The sequence below is a fragment of the Pelecanus crispus genome, chromosome 9 (assembly GCF_030463565.1).
Source record: "Pelecanus crispus isolate bPelCri1 chromosome 9, bPelCri1.pri, whole genome shotgun sequence".
NCBI classification, from domain to species: Eukaryota; Metazoa; Chordata; class Aves; order Pelecaniformes; family Pelecanidae; genus Pelecanus; species Pelecanus crispus.
Window position 1 is genome coordinate 30,690,877 of NC_134651.1, and position 16,986 is coordinate 30,707,862.

Consider the following 16,986-nt stretch of genomic DNA (forward strand, 5'->3'; position numbering starts at 1 on the left):
GCGGGGGGCGCGCGCGAGCGCGCGCGGGGGAGGGGGGGGGCGGAGTTTATGAATGGGGCGCGCGGGGCGGCGTGGGAACGGGCCCGGTTGCGGCGCGGCCCTGCAGCGCCGAGCACCGGCAGGGGCGGCGGGACGCGGCCGCGGGGCGAGGCGAGGCGAGGCGAGGCGGCCCTGCCCTGCCCTGCCTGCCGGTCCCCTCCTCCCGCTCCCACGGCGCATGATGTCACGGCCGTTCCTATAGAAATCGCGTGACATCACGAGCTGGGGGGCTGCGACCCACCACGGCAGGAGCGGGCCGGCTCCCCGGGGAGGCGCGGCGGCCCCGCACCGAGCCATCCCCGGGGGCGGCAGGGGCAGGGGCCGGGGCCTGATCCTGACCCCCCTTCCCCTCCAACCCCCAGCCGCGCACCTACTGGAGCCCGGGTGGGACTCCCGGGGCCGGCGTCGATGCTGAGCGGGCCGGGGGCACTGCCTGCTTCCCCCACACCATGGACGGCTTCTACGACCAGCAGGTTCCCTTCATGGGCCCTGGGGTAAGTTTGCCCTGTGCCTCCTCACTGCTCTCCGTTGGGCCATCCTATCCTTGGGGATGCCCTGTCCCTGGGGGCTGCCACCCTCCTGAACTGCTGTCGCCCTGGTCGTTGCAGAAGTCCTGCACAGAGGAGGGCAGAGGCCGGCTGGGGTCTGATAGGAAAAGGAAATTTTTGGAGACAGACCTGGCCCACGACTCGGAAGGTAGGCAGAGCCGGTCCAGGCAGCCGTGGCCTTGCTGTGGCCCTGCAAGACCGCTCTCCTCACGTTTGTCCGTTTAGAAATAATCCTGTGAATAATGGCAGTTTTATTTATTCTTCTGTGGAACGCCTAAGTCTTTCACTCTGTTCCAGAGCTCTTCCAGGATCTCAGCCAGCTCCAAGAGGCCTGGCTAGCTGAAGGCAAGTCTTCACCTCCGCCTTTTGCTGTGTAAAATCTTTCCACGAACATTTTTTTGAGAACTGAAAACACTATAAAACCACTTCTTTTTTCTTTTTTTTTTTTTTTGTTTTTTTAGCTCAGGTCCCCGATGACGAACAATTTGTCCCAGATTTCCAGTCTGACAACTGTAAGTGATTGTTCTCTGTTTTTGTTCTCCAGTGGAGGGGGAAATGTTTGGGTGCCTGTGCAAAACCTCGTGCTGGGTTTGGAGCTGCTTCCTTGGGAAAGTGGTTGTTGCTGGGGCTGAAACTGTGAAATCACAGACTTTTGGGAGAAAGCACGTGCGGTTTGGGTTCGTGGAGATGAAACTTGCAGTGTCCTGTCTCTTGTAAACAGGGAAAATTATAGCCAAACACATGGAAATATCTCTAACTGATCTGTGGACTCCCCTGAGACTCGCTGCTTGTTTGTAGTAATGTTCATTTGCTTATAAATGCTCCTTTTCCTTTTCAAGTGGATGTGAGAGCCTGTGATGGGCTTCTTGGTTAGCCACAATCTCTGCAGTTTCTGGAGCTTTTTACAGTCCTGGCCCAGCACTGTTGGCAAGAGAGGACCTGAGCGGTGAAACTTGAGCTGCTTTAAGCAGCATTAATCACTGGCAAGCAAGCGTGTTTAAAAGGAGGCCAGTGAAAACGCAGTCCCTCTTGAATTGCATAAGAGCGAGAGTTGTTTCTGAGCTGTGGTTCATTGCCGGAATGGGTTAGCGGTGAGGGCAGGGGCTGGTTAATGGCGTGTGGTGCTTACATGGCTCTCGTGGCTCGGTTGGAGGGGAAGGGGGGATCAGGATGTTTTGAGTTGTTACCTGGCAAACAGAAGTAGTAGCTTGGTGTTGGTGACTGGGTTTTGCTGCTGAGCCAGGCAGCTACAGAACTTAAAGGAAATCAAATTTAGCCTGCAGTCGAACAGATTTTTCATTCCAGCTTTGTCACAGCATGCAGCAAGGGTATCTTCTCCTACAGTAAATGCATGTTAATTATTGTTCTTTGATTACTTCTGAGTGGGAAGCTTGCCATTAAACTGTTCCAGACAGCCCAAGTTTCAGATGCGCTTTTTTCCTTGTCTCCCTTGAGATAAAAGGCGAGCCCAGAGTCAGAAATGCAACTGGCTGTTGACATCCTAGCGCAGCCCGGCAGCTCTTGCTTGGAGCGGTAGAAACTGCAGTGTGCGTGGGAGGGTGGCTCTTAGGGCTGAAGCTGTTTCCAGTGCCTTTTGGCAGTTTCTTGTTTCCTTGTAGCCTGAAGAGCTCAGAGAGAAGAGACAAACTTTTCTGGGACATGCAGGGAAAGGAGAAAAAAAAAAGGGGGGGGTGGGGGGAGAAGAAGCATTTGTTTGAGACTCTTAAAATGTTCTTCTGACCTGCTCAGCCTCTGCGGACCTGGTGTTGAAATGACTTTGTCACTTGAAAGAAGATTTCCCTGCATGATTCCCTGCTATAATAACCTTCCTTAACTTTCCTGGGGAGAGAAAGCAAAGGTTTCCCTTGCTGTCATGCAGAGGGCTGTACCAGCTGGGGGGGCTTGGACAGGGAGCCTGGCTCTTCCATACCAGCACTGGAGAGCATTTAAGGAGGAGAAACTCTCTAGCTTATAGCTTTCTGTCCCCATCTTTGCATTTTACTCCGGTTTTGAACCATGTGCGGTGTAGGAAGAAAGAGAGGAACAAATCTGGTGCAGCTTCCCCACTGCACCTGGGTTTTGCTAGCAGGTATGTGCTCCTTTCCTGGGCTTGGGGTCACATTGGGGTTCAGTGCCTATTAGCTCCTGGGGAAAGGTAAATCCTTCCCTAGCCCATATGGATGTTTATGGGTGTGCGTTGGACTCGGATCCTGCAGTTGTATAGCTCCATGCCTTTTCCCTGAGGAAGTTGCTGCTCTCTTTTACCTTGAGCAAACCGTCTCCGTCTCCTGCTCGGTGGCCCTGGCATTCCCAGGGCCAAGCTTCCTCTGCCCAGCAGTAGAAAGGGACAAACGAGGCTCAGTTTTGACCCCGTTGCCATGGGGAATGCCACCACATGTGCCATGTTGAGTCTCAGAGATGCTCCAAACTGCAGCATCGTTCTTGCATTGCTAAAAAACCCTCATTGCATGGTGGCTGTCTGCAGCTTGGCTGATGCCTGCTCGCTGTTCCCAATTCTGTAGCCAAGGTCCCTGGCAGACACGGGCTTAAAATTGGGGTTTGGCAGCAAAGTGCCGTAACACACTGGAGGGTGGCAGGTCGCTGTGCTGGGGAGGAAATCCTGCCGTAAGGATGCAGAAAGCAGGGCTCCCCCATATAAGGGATGTGTTGTTCTTGGCACCCTCGACCAAGCAGCAAGAGGCTGGATTCAGTGCTTATATGCTACCTGGAGAAGCGGCAAATCCTCCCAGAAAGGCAAGGAGGCTGTGGGTGACTCCTGCAGAGTTCACTGCACTGGCCATTGTGCCACATCCCTAGCCGGGCATAAGTGTGGGCTCACTGGTGGCATGGTCCCAGAGAGAAGGGTATACGTACAATGTTACATCTTAAATCAGTTGTTTAAATAACTGGGGAGTGATGGGGTCGTGCTGGGGAGATCAAGCACCACAAGAAGCTTTGCCTTTTGCAGGGGTTTGCTCCCAGGGGATTTGTGGTCCCCTGTACAGGTGGTGCATGGCTAAAGCCACAGGCAGGGCACAGAGTGGGGTTTCTTACACGCCAAAATGAAAGCAGGAGGTTTGTTTCTGAGGAAGGATTGTTTAAACAAAGGAAAGCAGGAGCCTGGCTTCTATTTCTGGCTCCTCTCCTGGTGTGACCTTGGGTGCGTCCTGTAACGCTGGGGGATGGACGAGCAGGCATGGAGCTCGGCTCCCAGGTGACAGCTTGAGCAGGTGCCAAGGTCCCCAGCTGGTGGCTGGGCTGGAAATGGTGGTTTGATTGCTTTTGCCGTGGTTTGGGCAGTGGGTGCCACCGGCAAAGCCAGCATCCTCCAGGCTTGGCCTCTTAGAGGTCCCATCACACTGGTGGTTGGGAACAACCTGCCCTGTCCCCCACCAAGAGGTTTCACTACCAGTTCCAGGCCCCAGATGGCTTTGGGGTGTCACCTTTCCCATGGGAGACCTCTTGACTGAAGGTTGATGTTTGGGGCATCTCCAGCTTGGCTGGTGGTACAGCACTGGGGGGGGGTACACCGCCATCTTCCCCTCCCTGCCTTACTGGCCGGGCACAGCAGCAGCATGCGTGGCCGGTCCCCTTGCCCAGCCTCCCCAGGGTCTGCCCATCCCTAGGGGCTAAAGCAGTCCTGAGAGGGGCCGTCAGGCACCCACTGGTGCTCTCACCACTCTGTGGCTCAGTCCTGGCGCAGGTGTGCCGAGGCATGTTCTCTGGCCCCGTCTGTAGTTAAGCTGCTCCCTCTGCCTATTTTTATATTTTTTTTTAGCTTTTAATTATAGTGACGAGTGCAGGACCGGAAAGGTTAAAAGCACTCGCGCACCCAACATGCCTTTAGGGCATTGGATGCTGGGGCCAGGGCATCCCTTTCCCTGGGAACCTTCCTGCTGCCTTCCCTGCTCCCTGCCTGGCCGCTTGCCACCAGGGACCCAAAGCCAGCTCCTTTCCCCCGAGAGTTGCACCGCCAGCCTTGGTACCCCACTTGGCTCCTGCCACCGGGCACTCCAGCCTTGCTGCCCCAGCTGGCCGTGAGCTTGGCGGCAAGAGCACATCTTGCTGAGCAGCGCCGGCTGGCCCCACCGTGTTTGTGTAAGGAATCCAAACGTTGCACAAAGTCTGGGCTTGGCCAGCTGGTGTCTGTTAGGATCTTAAGGCTCGTTTCCCTTTTCTTGAATGGCAGTGCTAAGCTCTGGGGAAATTTTTCTTTTTTTTTCTTTTTTTTTCTCTCCCCTGGCCACATGAATGGAGCGCTCCAAATTGTGAATGGAGGGTGGTGCCCGCTCAGAGACTTTTTTTTTTTTCAATGAATAACCAGACCCCATTGTACGGCTGGCGGAAAAACAACCCGCTCCAACAACACAGAGCCTGTTAGGGAGAAACATGCCCATGATAGGCAGCTGGAGCCCTTCCAAACCCAGTTCTCCTTTGCTTTCTCACAGGGTGCCCGGGCTTTGCTGCTGCTGTGCTGGCCCCCCATTAAGGCTAGAAATGCTGAGAGCGGCAAAACCTCACTGCGGGGGGAAGGAGGAGGGGGATAAATCCGGCTTGGGAGCGGGTGGAGGGCGTGCAGGGGGCTGTGCTGGCTCAGCACTGGGCTTCGTGTTTCAAATCCTCCTGGGGCGGGGGGGGGTTATGCCCTTGGTACCAGCTGTGCAGTCAGTTGCGGGGGGTGGGTAGAGAGGGGACTCAGCAGCTCTTTAAAGATTTTGACAAATTAGGGGAGCAGCTAATTACCTGGCAAGCTGTGAACAGTTGTCCTGGAGCTATTCGCTCCTCTCTGCTGTAGCTGGACTGTGTTTAGACTTTGCATGAAGTTAATACTCCACTTCCGATTAGTCTTGGCTCTCCTCTGCAGGCAGGCACTATTTAGGTAAAGATCTCTGAGGTGCTTTCCCTTTCCTAGAGTGCCTGCTTTTAGAAATTAATTAGGTTAAGCGTATATTACTCAGTTTAAAATTATATATAGCGAGTGGGCTCGGGGTCCTGAGAAGGATTTGGGTTTAACGGGATGTTTGCCACTTGAATTCATACAAATGTATGGACTGGGTCCCCTTGGAGCACCTTGGCTGGGGATAGGTGGATGCATTTAGCCACTTGCCAACTCTCTGGCCACCTAACTGGGACCTGGGTATGCCCCTGCATGGGTGCGTGGGCTGCTGTGTCCTGCTTACAAGCTCTTGGAGCTCCAGGCTGTCAAGCCCCCTTGTTCCTTGCCCCTGGCTCAGGAAGGCAACCGCTGCCTGCGGTGCCCAGGCTGATCTCCCCTCCTTGAGGGGCTTTTGGACTGGCCTGGGCACATGTCTCATCATGGCTGTTGTCGAGCTGCTTGTTCACCTCTCACAGGCCTTGCTCTGCCCTCTCTTGCCCTGTGCCATTTCCCTCTCAGATCACAGTAGGCAACTATTCCCCTCCTCTGTGAGTGATGTCCTGGGCTGGAGGGACTGTCCCAGCCCCTGGGAGCTCTGCCCTCCCTTGCAGAAGTCAGCTCTGCCACCCTGACTTGGTCCACTGGCACATCAGGGTCTGCTGGGGCATCATCCTGCCATAGTTTGGTTGCCTCATGCTGCCAGGGGGGTAATTCGGCACCTGATTCCTGAGCAAAGAGCACCCAAGGGTGAGCCTGTACTCTCCTCTTGTTGCAGTGGTCCTGCATGCTCCACCTCCAGCAAAGATCAAGAGGGAGCTGCACAGCCCTTCCTCAGAGCTGTCGTCCTGCAGCCACGAGCAGGCTCTCTGTGCTGGCTACGGGGACAAGTGCCTCTACAACTGCTGGTAGGTAGCGGAGGGGGGTGGCCCCTGAGATGCCTCTGGTCACGGTGCGGGGACTCGTCTCACTTGTCAGCCTCCACTGGGTGGAGGTGTCCTCATTAGCATCGCTGTCACCCCCCCCCCCCCCCGCCCCTCTCCCCTCCACAGTGCCTATGACAGGAAGCCCCCCACCGGGTTCAAGCCATTAACGCCGCCCACCACGCCGGTGTCTCCTGCACACCAGGGATCGGCCCTGCCACCGCCGGCACCGGCTGCGCAGGCAGCTGCCCATGGGGCAGCCCCAGCCCCGCACCCGCTGCAGGAGCAGAGGCAGCAGACTTTCGCCGTGCCACGGCCACCTCACCCGCCCATGCACATGCCAAAGATGATGTCTGAGAACCAATACCCCACGGAGCACAGGTAAGGCTTCCCCTGCCCAAGTGAATGCTGGTGTCTTGCAGGTGTTTATGGGGACTGTGGTCCTCATGGGATGGGTTGGTGGACTCAAAGTGTGGGCAGGGAAGGGGGATGCCCATCCCCTCATCCCCTTGCTGTGGCTGTGGACTGTGAGCCAGACATTGCTGCCTGGAGGCCCGTGGAAGCCAGTGTGGCAAAACTTGCTGCTTCCCACTGGGATCTTGCAGCTGTTTCTTCCCACAAGGCAGCTCCTTGCAAACGGGGACCTGCTCCTCCCAGCCCCGGGGACACCAGGCAAACCCTTCACCTCCCCCTCAGGAAAGGTGAAGGAGGCAGAAGCTGCTGCCTACATCCATCCCTGCGGTGGCAGGTGATGGTGCTGTGTCAGGGCTCTTGCTCTCCTCTCTCTCACCCGCTGCAGCTTTCTGCCATCCAAGCTGAGCCCTGCTGGTCTGGGGAGCTGCAGGCATCCCCATCCTGCCCCCAGGCACCCCTGGGCTGAGGGTCAGTCCTCAACTCCCCCGTGGATTGCATGGCATGTCCATGATTTTGGGGCTGTGGAGGGAGAGAGCCTGCTCCCCACTTTCTCTTTAAGCTGTGGCTTTGTCCCCCATCACCCCCGTGTCCCCAAAGGCTTTGTTGGTCCCCTCCCTCACCTCAGCTTTGCCTGTGCTATTGGTAGGTGGCATGGTGGAGGCCACAGTTGACCTCTGGCTTTGCTTGTGCCCTCCTGGATGCCCTTTGCTGGTGTAACGGCTGCTGTGTCACCAGCAGCGGGGTGTCCCCTTTGGGCATGGGGCTGGACATAGCAGCACAGCAAAGGCCATGCAGCGGGGCCATGGAAACCCTTGGGACACGCCTGCAACAGGCGATCATCCCTCCCCAGCAAAGCGGGGCTCTGCTCTGGGCAACCTTTGAGCTATGTGGGGGGTTGGCTGTGATGCCTGGGGAAGCGCTGTGCCAGAGTGAGGCTTGGGTTTCACTCAGGAAGGGCAGAGGGACGCAGCTCGGAAATGGAGTAATCCCAGCCCGGCAGCTGGGAGAGCTCCGATTACAAAGCCAAATGGCACAGGGCTGGTGAGAGGAGCCGGGTGTGGGGATCGCCTTTCAAGGTGCTGGAGGGCAAGGGGATGCGGCAGCACTCCCTCGAGATGGTCCCTAATCCACCACAGCCAGGAGAGACTGTGCTGGGGCTCGAGCTTGCGGTGGCAGCACCCCAGAGCTGAAAATAGTGCTCCCTGCCACCAAGTTCAAGGTTTAATCCCAGCCATGCAGGCAGATTAGTGGCCAGCTGGGGCTGCAGGGCAGTGAAGTGTATTTAGCTTTGCATAAACGCGTGCCTAGGTGCAGAATCCCCTGGGGCTTGGAGCTCTGCCCCCCACCCTGGGGGCAGATTTTAGTGGTTTACAGAGATTTTACTGTTGTGGGATGGGTTTTTTTTGTTTCCCAGATATCCCTGCTGCAGCTCAGGGCTGCCATCATCATGCAGTGCTTTGCAATGATGGCCCATGGGCTGTCCTGCTCCCCTGGCAGGGTGTCCCCAGCACTTGGAGAGGGACAGGGGTCACCAGCACCCTGCCAGGTCCCCATGGGACGAATCCTCATGGTGGCCGTGCTCCTGAGGAACTGTCCCAGCCCACTGCGGGTGGGACACAATGCCACCCGAACCACCCCAGCAGCACCCCAGGCTGAGGGCACCAAGCCAGCCTGGGGTCCCGGTCTGGGGCAGGAGCCGGCAGTGTGCCAGCAGGGCTGACCCTGCCACCCCTCGCTAATGTTGCATCCCTCTCCTCCCAGGTTTCAGAGGCAGCTGTCGGAGCCCTGCCACCCCTTCCTGCCACAGCCCGGGGTCCCGGGGGACAGCCGCCCCATCTACCACCGGCAGCTGTCGGAGCCCCTTGGCCCTGCTGCCCCCCGCCCCACTCAGGGATTCAAGCAGGAGTACCACGACCCACTCTATGAGCATGGTGGCCCTGGCCTGCCTGGCCCCCCTGGCCACAGCTTCCAGCCCCCTATCGGCATCAAGCAGGAGCCCCGGGACTACTGCATCGACTCAGGTGGGTGCAAGTTCGGGGGGGGCAGCTGGGTGCTGGCACCTGGGGGACTGTGGGTTACAGCAGTGGCACCCAGGGGAGTGGAGTCATCTCTGCTGTCTATGGGTCGTGGGCAACAGCATGGCGGGTGCAGGGTTGAGCCTCGGGCAGCAGGTGCCATGTCACCCTGGGATTACCGCAGAGCCAGGCTGCTGCTTTGCCTGGTAGATGATCTTTTTTGTTTTTCTCTCTTTTTCCTCCCCCCTCTTTCACCCCCCCCCCCCTTTCCTTTCCAAAGCTGGGGGGATAGAGCAGGCATTCACCAGATGCTGTGTAGCATGGTCTGTGCCATAGCTGTGTGCTGGGGCACCCTGTGGCAGCTGGTGGGTCCCCCTGCAGCTCTGGCCTGGGGCCAGCTGTGATTTCTGGCTTCTGGACCCTACCAGCATCATGGAAAAATCCTCTAATCGCCTTAGGACCTAAAAATACCCCGACCTCGGGATGGAGGGTGGCATAGCCGAGCAGATGGCAGGGGAGGTGTGACGATGCCTCCCTTCCTGTGGGGCCCAAATAACATGGTGAAAACCCAAACTGACTTAGACCTTGCTGCCGGTCCTCATTGCAGCGCCACCCCTCCCCATAAATTGTACTGGTTTTCCCCCAAAGCTGGGTGTGGGGGCTGGGGGTGGGTGCAGTGGCCCAGGGTTCATGAGGGGGAAAGACGCTTGGGCTTGGCTGCAGGATGTGCTTGGGCAGGCAGATGCTGCTGAGCACCTGTGGGACCCATGGGGCATATGTCCTTAACGCCACCTTCATCTCCCTCGCAGAAGTGCCTAACTGCCAGTCCTCGTACCTGCGGGGGGGCGTCTTCCCCAGCAGCCATGATGGTGAGTGTGCCCCTGGCCACCTCCTGTTCACAGGCATCCCTGGCATGTCCTGTCCCATTCCTCCCTTGGGGCAGGCAGACCCCTCCTCTCAGCTGCTGTGCACCCTGAAAATGCCTGCAAGAGCACTGTGGTGCCTGTAAGAGCCTGCATGCGAGCAGCACCGGCACCGCTGCTAAAAACAGGACCTGTGCCATGCAGCCACTGGCTCCTGAGAGCATGCTGCAAGGGCCCAGCAGTGCTGCACCACATAATGCAGGGTAACACGCCCAGTGTAGCTGCTAAGAGGGTTTTGGTTCCTCCAGCTCCCCAGGGTGGGGGGGACACAGAGCTGTGTGGCATTCAGCTGGTGAGCCAGTGCAACGCCACTGAAATAATTGGGGTTGCTCCTGGTGCTGGGGGACAGGGTCTTGGTGCTGGATTGGGCCAAACCACGGGTTTTTTTGGGGTCCAGCTGGGGTGGTGGAGGGGCCCTGTGCTTACCCAAGGGTCTTTTTGCCCTAGGATTTTCATATGAAAAGGACACACGACTGTATTTTGATGACACGTGCGTGGTACCAGAGAGGCTGGAGGGTAAGAATCTGGCCCCAGATTTACCCCAGGGCTGGGGGTGACCAGGGCTCATGGAGGGATCCAGGGGGCCAGGCTCCACAGGGGACAGCTTTTAAGGCCAAGCTGTGCCAGTGCAGTGCTCTTGAGAGCTGCCGAGCATTGTCCGTGGCTGCTCGGCATCGCCGCCATGCCCCATCCCCGTCCCTGCCACTCACCCCAAGCCTTGCCTGTCTGCAGCACCATCCCCAGCACCTCTCCCCTCTCCAACCCTGTGGTCTGATCCTGCACAGGGGGTCCTGGCACAGTGGAAAGCCAGTGTTGCTGTACGTGTCCCCTGCCGGGTGGTACAGCCCAGGAGAGGGGCAGAGCCGGGGTGTTTAACCAGCCATGTCTTGGTGCGGGTAGGTAAAGTGAAGCAGGAGCCCACCCTGTACCGTGAGGGCCCTCCCTACCAGCGGCGTGGATCCCTGCAGCTCTGGCAGTTTCTGGTCACTCTCCTGGATGACCCCGCCAATGCCCACTTCATTGCCTGGACCGGCCGGGGCATGGAGTTCAAGCTGATCGAACCTGAGGAGGTATGGGCAGTCCTGCCCCAGCGCGTGGCGTGCTGGAGCCAGGGCTACAGCCCAGGAATGGCCATGGGGAGAGCCTGAGGGTGTGGGGTCGGGGGCTGGATCCTTCCCATGCAACACAGCAGTTCACACTTGCATCTGAAGCGAGGCACGTATCTTACTCTACAGGCAGCTTTTGAGGGCAAGAGGGAAAAGCCAACCACCTGTCTGCACTAAGCAGCCATAGAAATTTGCCTTTCATCTCCTCCACTGCCTCTCTGCACAGCACACACTCTGCTCCTGGAGCTGCTGGTGGTCACCAGCTCATGGTAGCTTTGTCTCTGCTGTGCCTTGGGTGTCTTGCTGAGTCTCATTGCTCAGACACAGCTCCCTCCCTCCCTCCCAAACTGATCTGCTGCTTCGCCCTGAGTACCCAGCGGCATCTCTGTGCCGGCATGGTGCTGTGCTGGAGCTGTGCAGCTCTGCAGGAGGGTGACGCAGAGGAAGAAGCTGTTTGGGCAGTAATTGAAAGCAGCTGTAGTGCTGAGCTGCGCATTGTGGGTAGTTACCCATAATATCTCTTACGCCGTGCATGGAAATTGTGGGTTTTTGAAGCGGCTTTTTTGGCAGGCTCCCCTAATCAAATGTCTTTTGATTTGGCCCCGGTTTGGCGGTGGCGGCATTGTGGCAGCTGGCGCTTGGAGCTGGAGCATTTATTGCATCAGGCGGGGAAATTCTGCAGGACCACAGTGATGCTTTTGCCCCTGGCTGCTGCAGCCCCCAGAAACAAGCCCCTACCCTGCATTTTGGTTGTGATTTCCTTTTGAGGACCAATGTCCGAGCCCTGGCTGGAGCCTTGACGGCTGCTGCCTTTCTCCCTGCAGGTAGCACGGCGCTGGGGCATCCAGAAGAACCGGCCAGCCATGAACTACGACAAGCTCAGCCGCTCCCTGCGCTACTACTATGAGAAGGGCATCATGCAGAAGGCGAGTGACCCTACTGCCACGGGAGGGGTGGGTGGAAGGTGTGACCATCCCCCACTGTCACCCTGGTGTCCCGGGGCACAGCAGGAGGGGGGCTAAGTCCAATGTCGGTCATGCCATGCTTGTTACTCCATGGGGTTGAAGGTGCAGGGCACCTCTTATGCCCTCCTCCTCCTTGCAGGTGGCTGGTGAGAGGTATGTCTATAAGTTCGTCTGCGACCCCGATGCCCTCTTTTCCATGGCCTACCCTGACAACCAGCGGCCCTTCCTGAAGATGGAGCCTGACTGCCCAGTGCCCGAGGAGGAGACAGTGCCGCTGACGCACTTCGAGGACAGCCCAGCATACCTCCTGGAAATGGATCCCTGCAGCAGCCTTCCTTACGCGGAGGGCTTTGCTTACTGACTCAGCCAGCCTGCAGAACCACAAGCACTAGCACATCCACTTGGGGCAAATACGGTTTTCTAAAGAATATTTTTTGCTGTTCATAAGGAGAGGAAAAAAAAAAAAACACCAAACCAACACAGCGCATGTGCGCACACACAAATTAGAGGAATGTAAAATGCCCCCTGTGTGTCACCACTGAATTCCCACCCTTAATGTCCAAGGGCTAGTGCATAGGACTGCCCGTGGCTGGGACCTCCCACCAACCATCGGGTGATGGGAGCTAAAGATGCAGTCTCTGACCCAGGCCCTGTTCCTCTCCAGCACCGTGAGGGCTGATGGCTCCAGCAGTGTCCCAGGACTGGGCTGAGCCAGTGTGGCCGCCTGGCGAATTTTCACGACAATCTGCTTTGCATCGAGCGCGATCTGTGTAGCTGCCTTCTGTGGTGGAAAGGGCTTTGATTTGCACAGAGGAGGGATGCAGGGGGGCCCCCTGGGCCTGCACCCCAGGGCTGACATGCGCAGCATCCTACCCCAACCCTGAGGAGCCTTCTGCCTTCTTCCTGAACTGACCCTCCCCACCCTGCCCTCATGATATAACCTGATATAACAGTTTCCTGGCCCCCCAGGTCCTCTCTATGTCCCTCTCACTCCTCCTCCCCAGCTCTGGCTGTGTGCCATGGGTTGCATTTCAGAGGAGGAGACCGTGACACTATCTCCCCCCCCCCCCCCCCCCCCCGCCTTTTTTTTTTTTTAATGTTTTAGGGGGGAAAAAAAAGGTTTCTAAACTGATTTTTGTAGATTTTTTGTATTTTAAGGCAAAGCTATTTTTTGCAACCTGGCTGCTGTTCCTGCAGATGCCCTCCCTGGCTTTCCTGGTGGCATGGTTGCCAGGGGAGCCCTTGGTGCCTGCGGCTTGCTGGGATGGCTGCCGAAGTATCTGGTCCACTCCATTTCACCACTCGAGTCCTCTTTCTTGGGGGAACCAAGGCTGAACCCTGGTGCTGGCTCAGCTGTGCTCCCTGCCCTGCTCAGCATGGCCTCGGAGCTGGGCTGTAAGGCTGCAGTGGGCAGGACGGTGGGGTCCCCCATGCTGCTTCCCAGGTACCCTGCGTCCCTCTAGCTTCCCCCCTTGCCGCTGCGCCTCCTAACACTCCACCACTCGTATATCCATACCTGCCTATCCCCCCCACCCCCACCAGCTACATGGTTTTGTTGTAAATGCTGTATAGGAAATTTTTTCTCTTCCTTTGTTAGCTTTGTTTGGATTTTTTTTTTTTTGACTGATTCATTCTTTCTTGGGGAAGTATGAAGATTAACTCTGGGTAGACTCAGTTGCTCTCCCCACAGTGGCTGCAGTGCCCTGTACCTGTGGGGAGCATTCAGTTGCAGGAACCCCACCTTGGGGACAGAGTTTTAACCATTTGCTCAGTGTGGCAGGTCTACAGTGCAGAAGGGGTTAATCTGAGGACTGATTTGAAATAATCTTTACTAGAGCAGGGCTGTGTATCTCCTGCAAAGGTGCATTACATTCTGTACTGTGTACAATAAAGGATCTTGCTTTCTGTTCCTCCCTGGCTGCTTGGGCCCCTACTTTGTCTGCACTGTGGGATGCTGCCTGGGCTGGGAGGGAGCCTCTGGATGTGCTTGTGGGGATAGAATTTGTCCAGGGTACAGCCCATTGTTCAGGGCACGCAGGGCCATGTGTCCTTTGTAGAAGCTGGGTCCAGGTGGGGGTCCAGGTCACCAGGACAAGGCTGCCCTCTCCCCAGCTCCCACACCCTCTCCCCAGCCCTGGGGCTGTTGCTCCTGGGTCTGGATGCTGCTGTGGCTTTCACAAAGCCACGTCCAGCAAGAGGATCCATTTGAAACAGGGGTGTCTTCACCCCTGTGAAGTGCAACTTAATATTGCCTCTTCCCAAGGGTTTTTCAGCTAGTGGGTCCAGATGCCTCTGTCCCCTTCACTCTCCCCTGGAAACCCAGGCCCCCTGCCATCAAGCAGGGCTAAAGCTGGTGGGGACCTCTCAGCATTGGCACTCAGAGAAGAAAGGCCCTCCAGGAGCTCCTGGCAGTGGTCTTCCAGCACTTACTGGCCCTGTTTCTAGGTTGGGAAAAAGAGCAGCAGGGCCTGCAAAAGGCTGCAGGAGGTGGGTGGAGGGCAAGGGCTGCTCCACAAGGACTTGACTCAGTTGAAAGGTCTGTGTTTCCCCTGATGGGCTGGAGAAAAGCTCAAACACCCTAGAACTGCCCAGTCATGTTGGCCTCTATTTTAGTTGGTCAAAGCAGGCTGAGCTGGGATCTACTGGCTCCCAGCCCCATCCCTGTGCAGGGCGGGGGGACGATGCTGCTGGAGACACTGATGGCTCTTCTCTTGGAGGCTGTTTTCACAGCCCAGCCAAACTCCATCCCTAGACGTGGCAGTGGAGAGATACAAGGTCGTTACATGCCATGATGCTCTTATATACTGCACCTCAAGTCAGTCCACACTTGGAAGCTAATAGGTCCTTGAGCTGCTCTTCTTCCATTGTGCCTGAAGCGTGGCTGTCTCCTAGCCCAGGCAGGGTGAAGCAGTGTCCCAAACACCTAGCAAAAACAATTCACCTGCCATGAAGCCTTTCAGGAGTTATATCAGCTGCTCAGCCCCTGAAGACATCTCCTCGCACTCCCTAGGGAGCTCCATGGTACCAAGCCTTGGTGTTTTGGCAAGCAAACCTCTAACTGATGCTCAGGTAGACTCACTTGTGTGGGCAACCTGCAGCCATCTAGCAGCAGGGAGACATTTAGGTGGGAAGGAGATGTGGGGCATGTCCTTCTCACTGTGCCAAGGCTGGGGCTGTGGCAGAACTGCTGGGCACCCACAGGCAGCAGTGCTGCCCATACCCAGCACCCAAACAGGGCTTTTGGTACAGTGAACCCTGCCCCAACCTGGGTACACACCCATAGCTTGTGCCAGCCTCCCAACCGTGTTGTGTTTTTATTTTCTATGAAGCTTTGTCCTCTGCCTAGGACTGCAAAACGTTAAAGAAGAAGGGATGTGAAAAACCTTGCTGGCAATTTGAGGTCCAGATGACAGTGCCCAGTAATTCCACCTCGATAGGGATTTCAGCAGACTGAGTCCTGGTGCTCAGGATGGAGCAAGGGGAAAACAGGGCTGCTGGCAGTGTTGTCGGCAGGCAGATGGCCTGGAGCAGTGGGACCTCAACCCAGTGGCACAGCGAGTGTGTGGGACCAGTTGTGGATGCCGAGGAGGAGCAGGTAAGTCAAAGTTTTTCATTGAGCCAACCGGCCCTGCAAATCCTGCTGCAGGCAGGGCTGGGGGACCCCAAGATCATCCCATGTGCTGCTCTTGCTGAAGGGTGAAGATAGGAAAAGAGGCGGGTTTTTGGTTTTGGGTTGGTTTTTTTTTTTTTTTTTCCCTATTTCAGCCTGTCAGTGTGGGACAAAAGGGTTCAGACCCCAGAGGGTTTGATACCACACTGGCTTTTAAGCACTCAGGGCAGCAAGAATTTTCTCCTCTTGATCCTGCTACACATTGCACCTCCCTCTGCTGCACACAAGAGGCTTTTGCTCTGTGAAGATGGAATAGAGCTACCTTGGGTGCATGGTCCCATGCATTCACACACACACACACACCCCCGAGGGCAAGGGACAAGCCACAGCTGCTCAAGGTCCTGCCTGCAGCTCCTGGGGAAGGTGACAAGGGCTCCCAGGCAGCCCTGGAGGCTTGGCTAGGATTTGACAGGGAAAACGGCTGGAAAAACTCCTGCACACCTCCTGCCTCATCAACTGCCACTCCAGGGCACAGGGACAAGCCCTCCTTGGCCACACTCTGGTGTGCAGTGGGATGGGGAGCCAGGCCAGGGAGCACCGCTGTGACCACCACTGCTTCCCTCCAGGACCAGGAATGGTCGGGGCCACCACAGCTCCATCCCCAGGACCAGCCACCTTGGTTCCCTCCTCACACACCTCAGCACCGTCTGCCTCCTGCCTTCCTCCTGCTCCCCCCCCGCTGCTGGGGAGGATGAAGAGGAGTGAGCAGAGAGGATGGGGAGGACAAAGCAGCATTTTGGGAGTATTCAGGCATCCAGGCTGGGCAAAACCCTGGTGCTGGCATCAGCCTCTCCAACCCTCCACATCACTGCTTCCACCTTCCACTTAGGTTGTGGTGTAACAAGACCATCCATGATTCAGGGTGAGCAACAATTTGTGATATTGTGTGAACAGATAATAAAATGGCAGCTGATACTGAATGGGGATAAATGTGGTTTTCCTATTCTCTTCTCTTTACAATCTTATAATGCACACCAAGTTATTCCCTCTGTGGAATAAGAGCTCAGCTTTACCAGATAGTCCAAAAGCTGTTCAAATGAGAAGTGCATGTTAAAAAGTATTTGGAAAAGAGGAGCCTGTAAAAGGGAGAACATCATTACAGCCCTCTACACATCCATAATTCACCGAGTGCTTTTCTGCTCTCCCCGTCTCAGAAGGATATAGCTGGACTGGAAAACATTCAAAAAGCAATAGAGATAGCCAAAGGTCTGCAGTGGCTCTTATACAGGAGTGTATAAATAGTCTAGCACTTCTGTCTGGGGCAGGATTTGTGGCTCAGGGACTTCATATTTTAATAGCCCATGATGATGGAGTTTTCCATCTCTGACTGGAAGAGCATTTGTGGGAAGAATTACTGCCCACATGGCTTGTTCTTACAGCAGCCGGCAGGACCAGCAAGCCCGGTGCAGGCGCCAAGACCAGAGGTGCTGCATGGTCAGCAGCGGCTCTGCATGAGCAGCAAGACACAGCTCCCACCTGGCCAACTGCCATTTACCCCTCATAGTGGCCT

At 56.5% G+C, this 16,986-nt stretch overlaps 1 protein-coding gene across 2 annotated transcripts; it reads left to right on the plus strand.

Annotated features, from left to right (window-relative positions):
- The first annotated feature begins 488 nt into the window (after positions 1–488).
- On the plus strand, positions 489–12,167 carry ETV5 (ETS variant transcription factor 5). 2 transcript variants are annotated; one of them, XM_075716428.1, is made up of 12 exons: positions 489–533; positions 648–735; positions 885–932; positions 1,049–1,099; positions 6,239–6,368; positions 6,513–6,764; positions 8,559–8,818; positions 9,622–9,681; positions 10,183–10,251; positions 10,597–10,805; positions 11,666–11,767; positions 11,946–12,167. In XM_075716428.1, the coding sequence occupies exons 1-12, from the start codon at positions 489–491 to the stop codon at positions 12,165–12,167; spliced, it is 1,536 nt and encodes a 511-aa protein (XP_075572543.1). The 2 variants fall into 2 exon arrangements, with proteins under 2 accessions (XP_075572543.1, XP_075572544.1); XM_075716429.1 differs by having other exon boundaries at positions 10,636–10,805.
- Positions 12,168–16,986: the final 4,819 nt, after the last annotated feature.

Excerpts from the sequence above, each read along its gene's own strand:
- ETV5 (XM_075716428.1), top strand. The coding sequence starts at position 489 with ATGGACGGCTTCTACGACCAGCAGGTTCCCTTCATGGGCCCTGGG. Across the intron at positions 534-647 it reads TTCCCTTCATGGGCCCTGGG|AAGTCCTGCACAGAGGAGGG; the intron begins GTAAGTTTGCCC and ends TGGTCGTTGCAG. Across the intron at positions 6,765-8,558 it reads CAATACCCCACGGAGCACAG|GTTTCAGAGGCAGCTGTCGG; the intron begins GTAAGGCTTCCC and ends CTCTCCTCCCAG.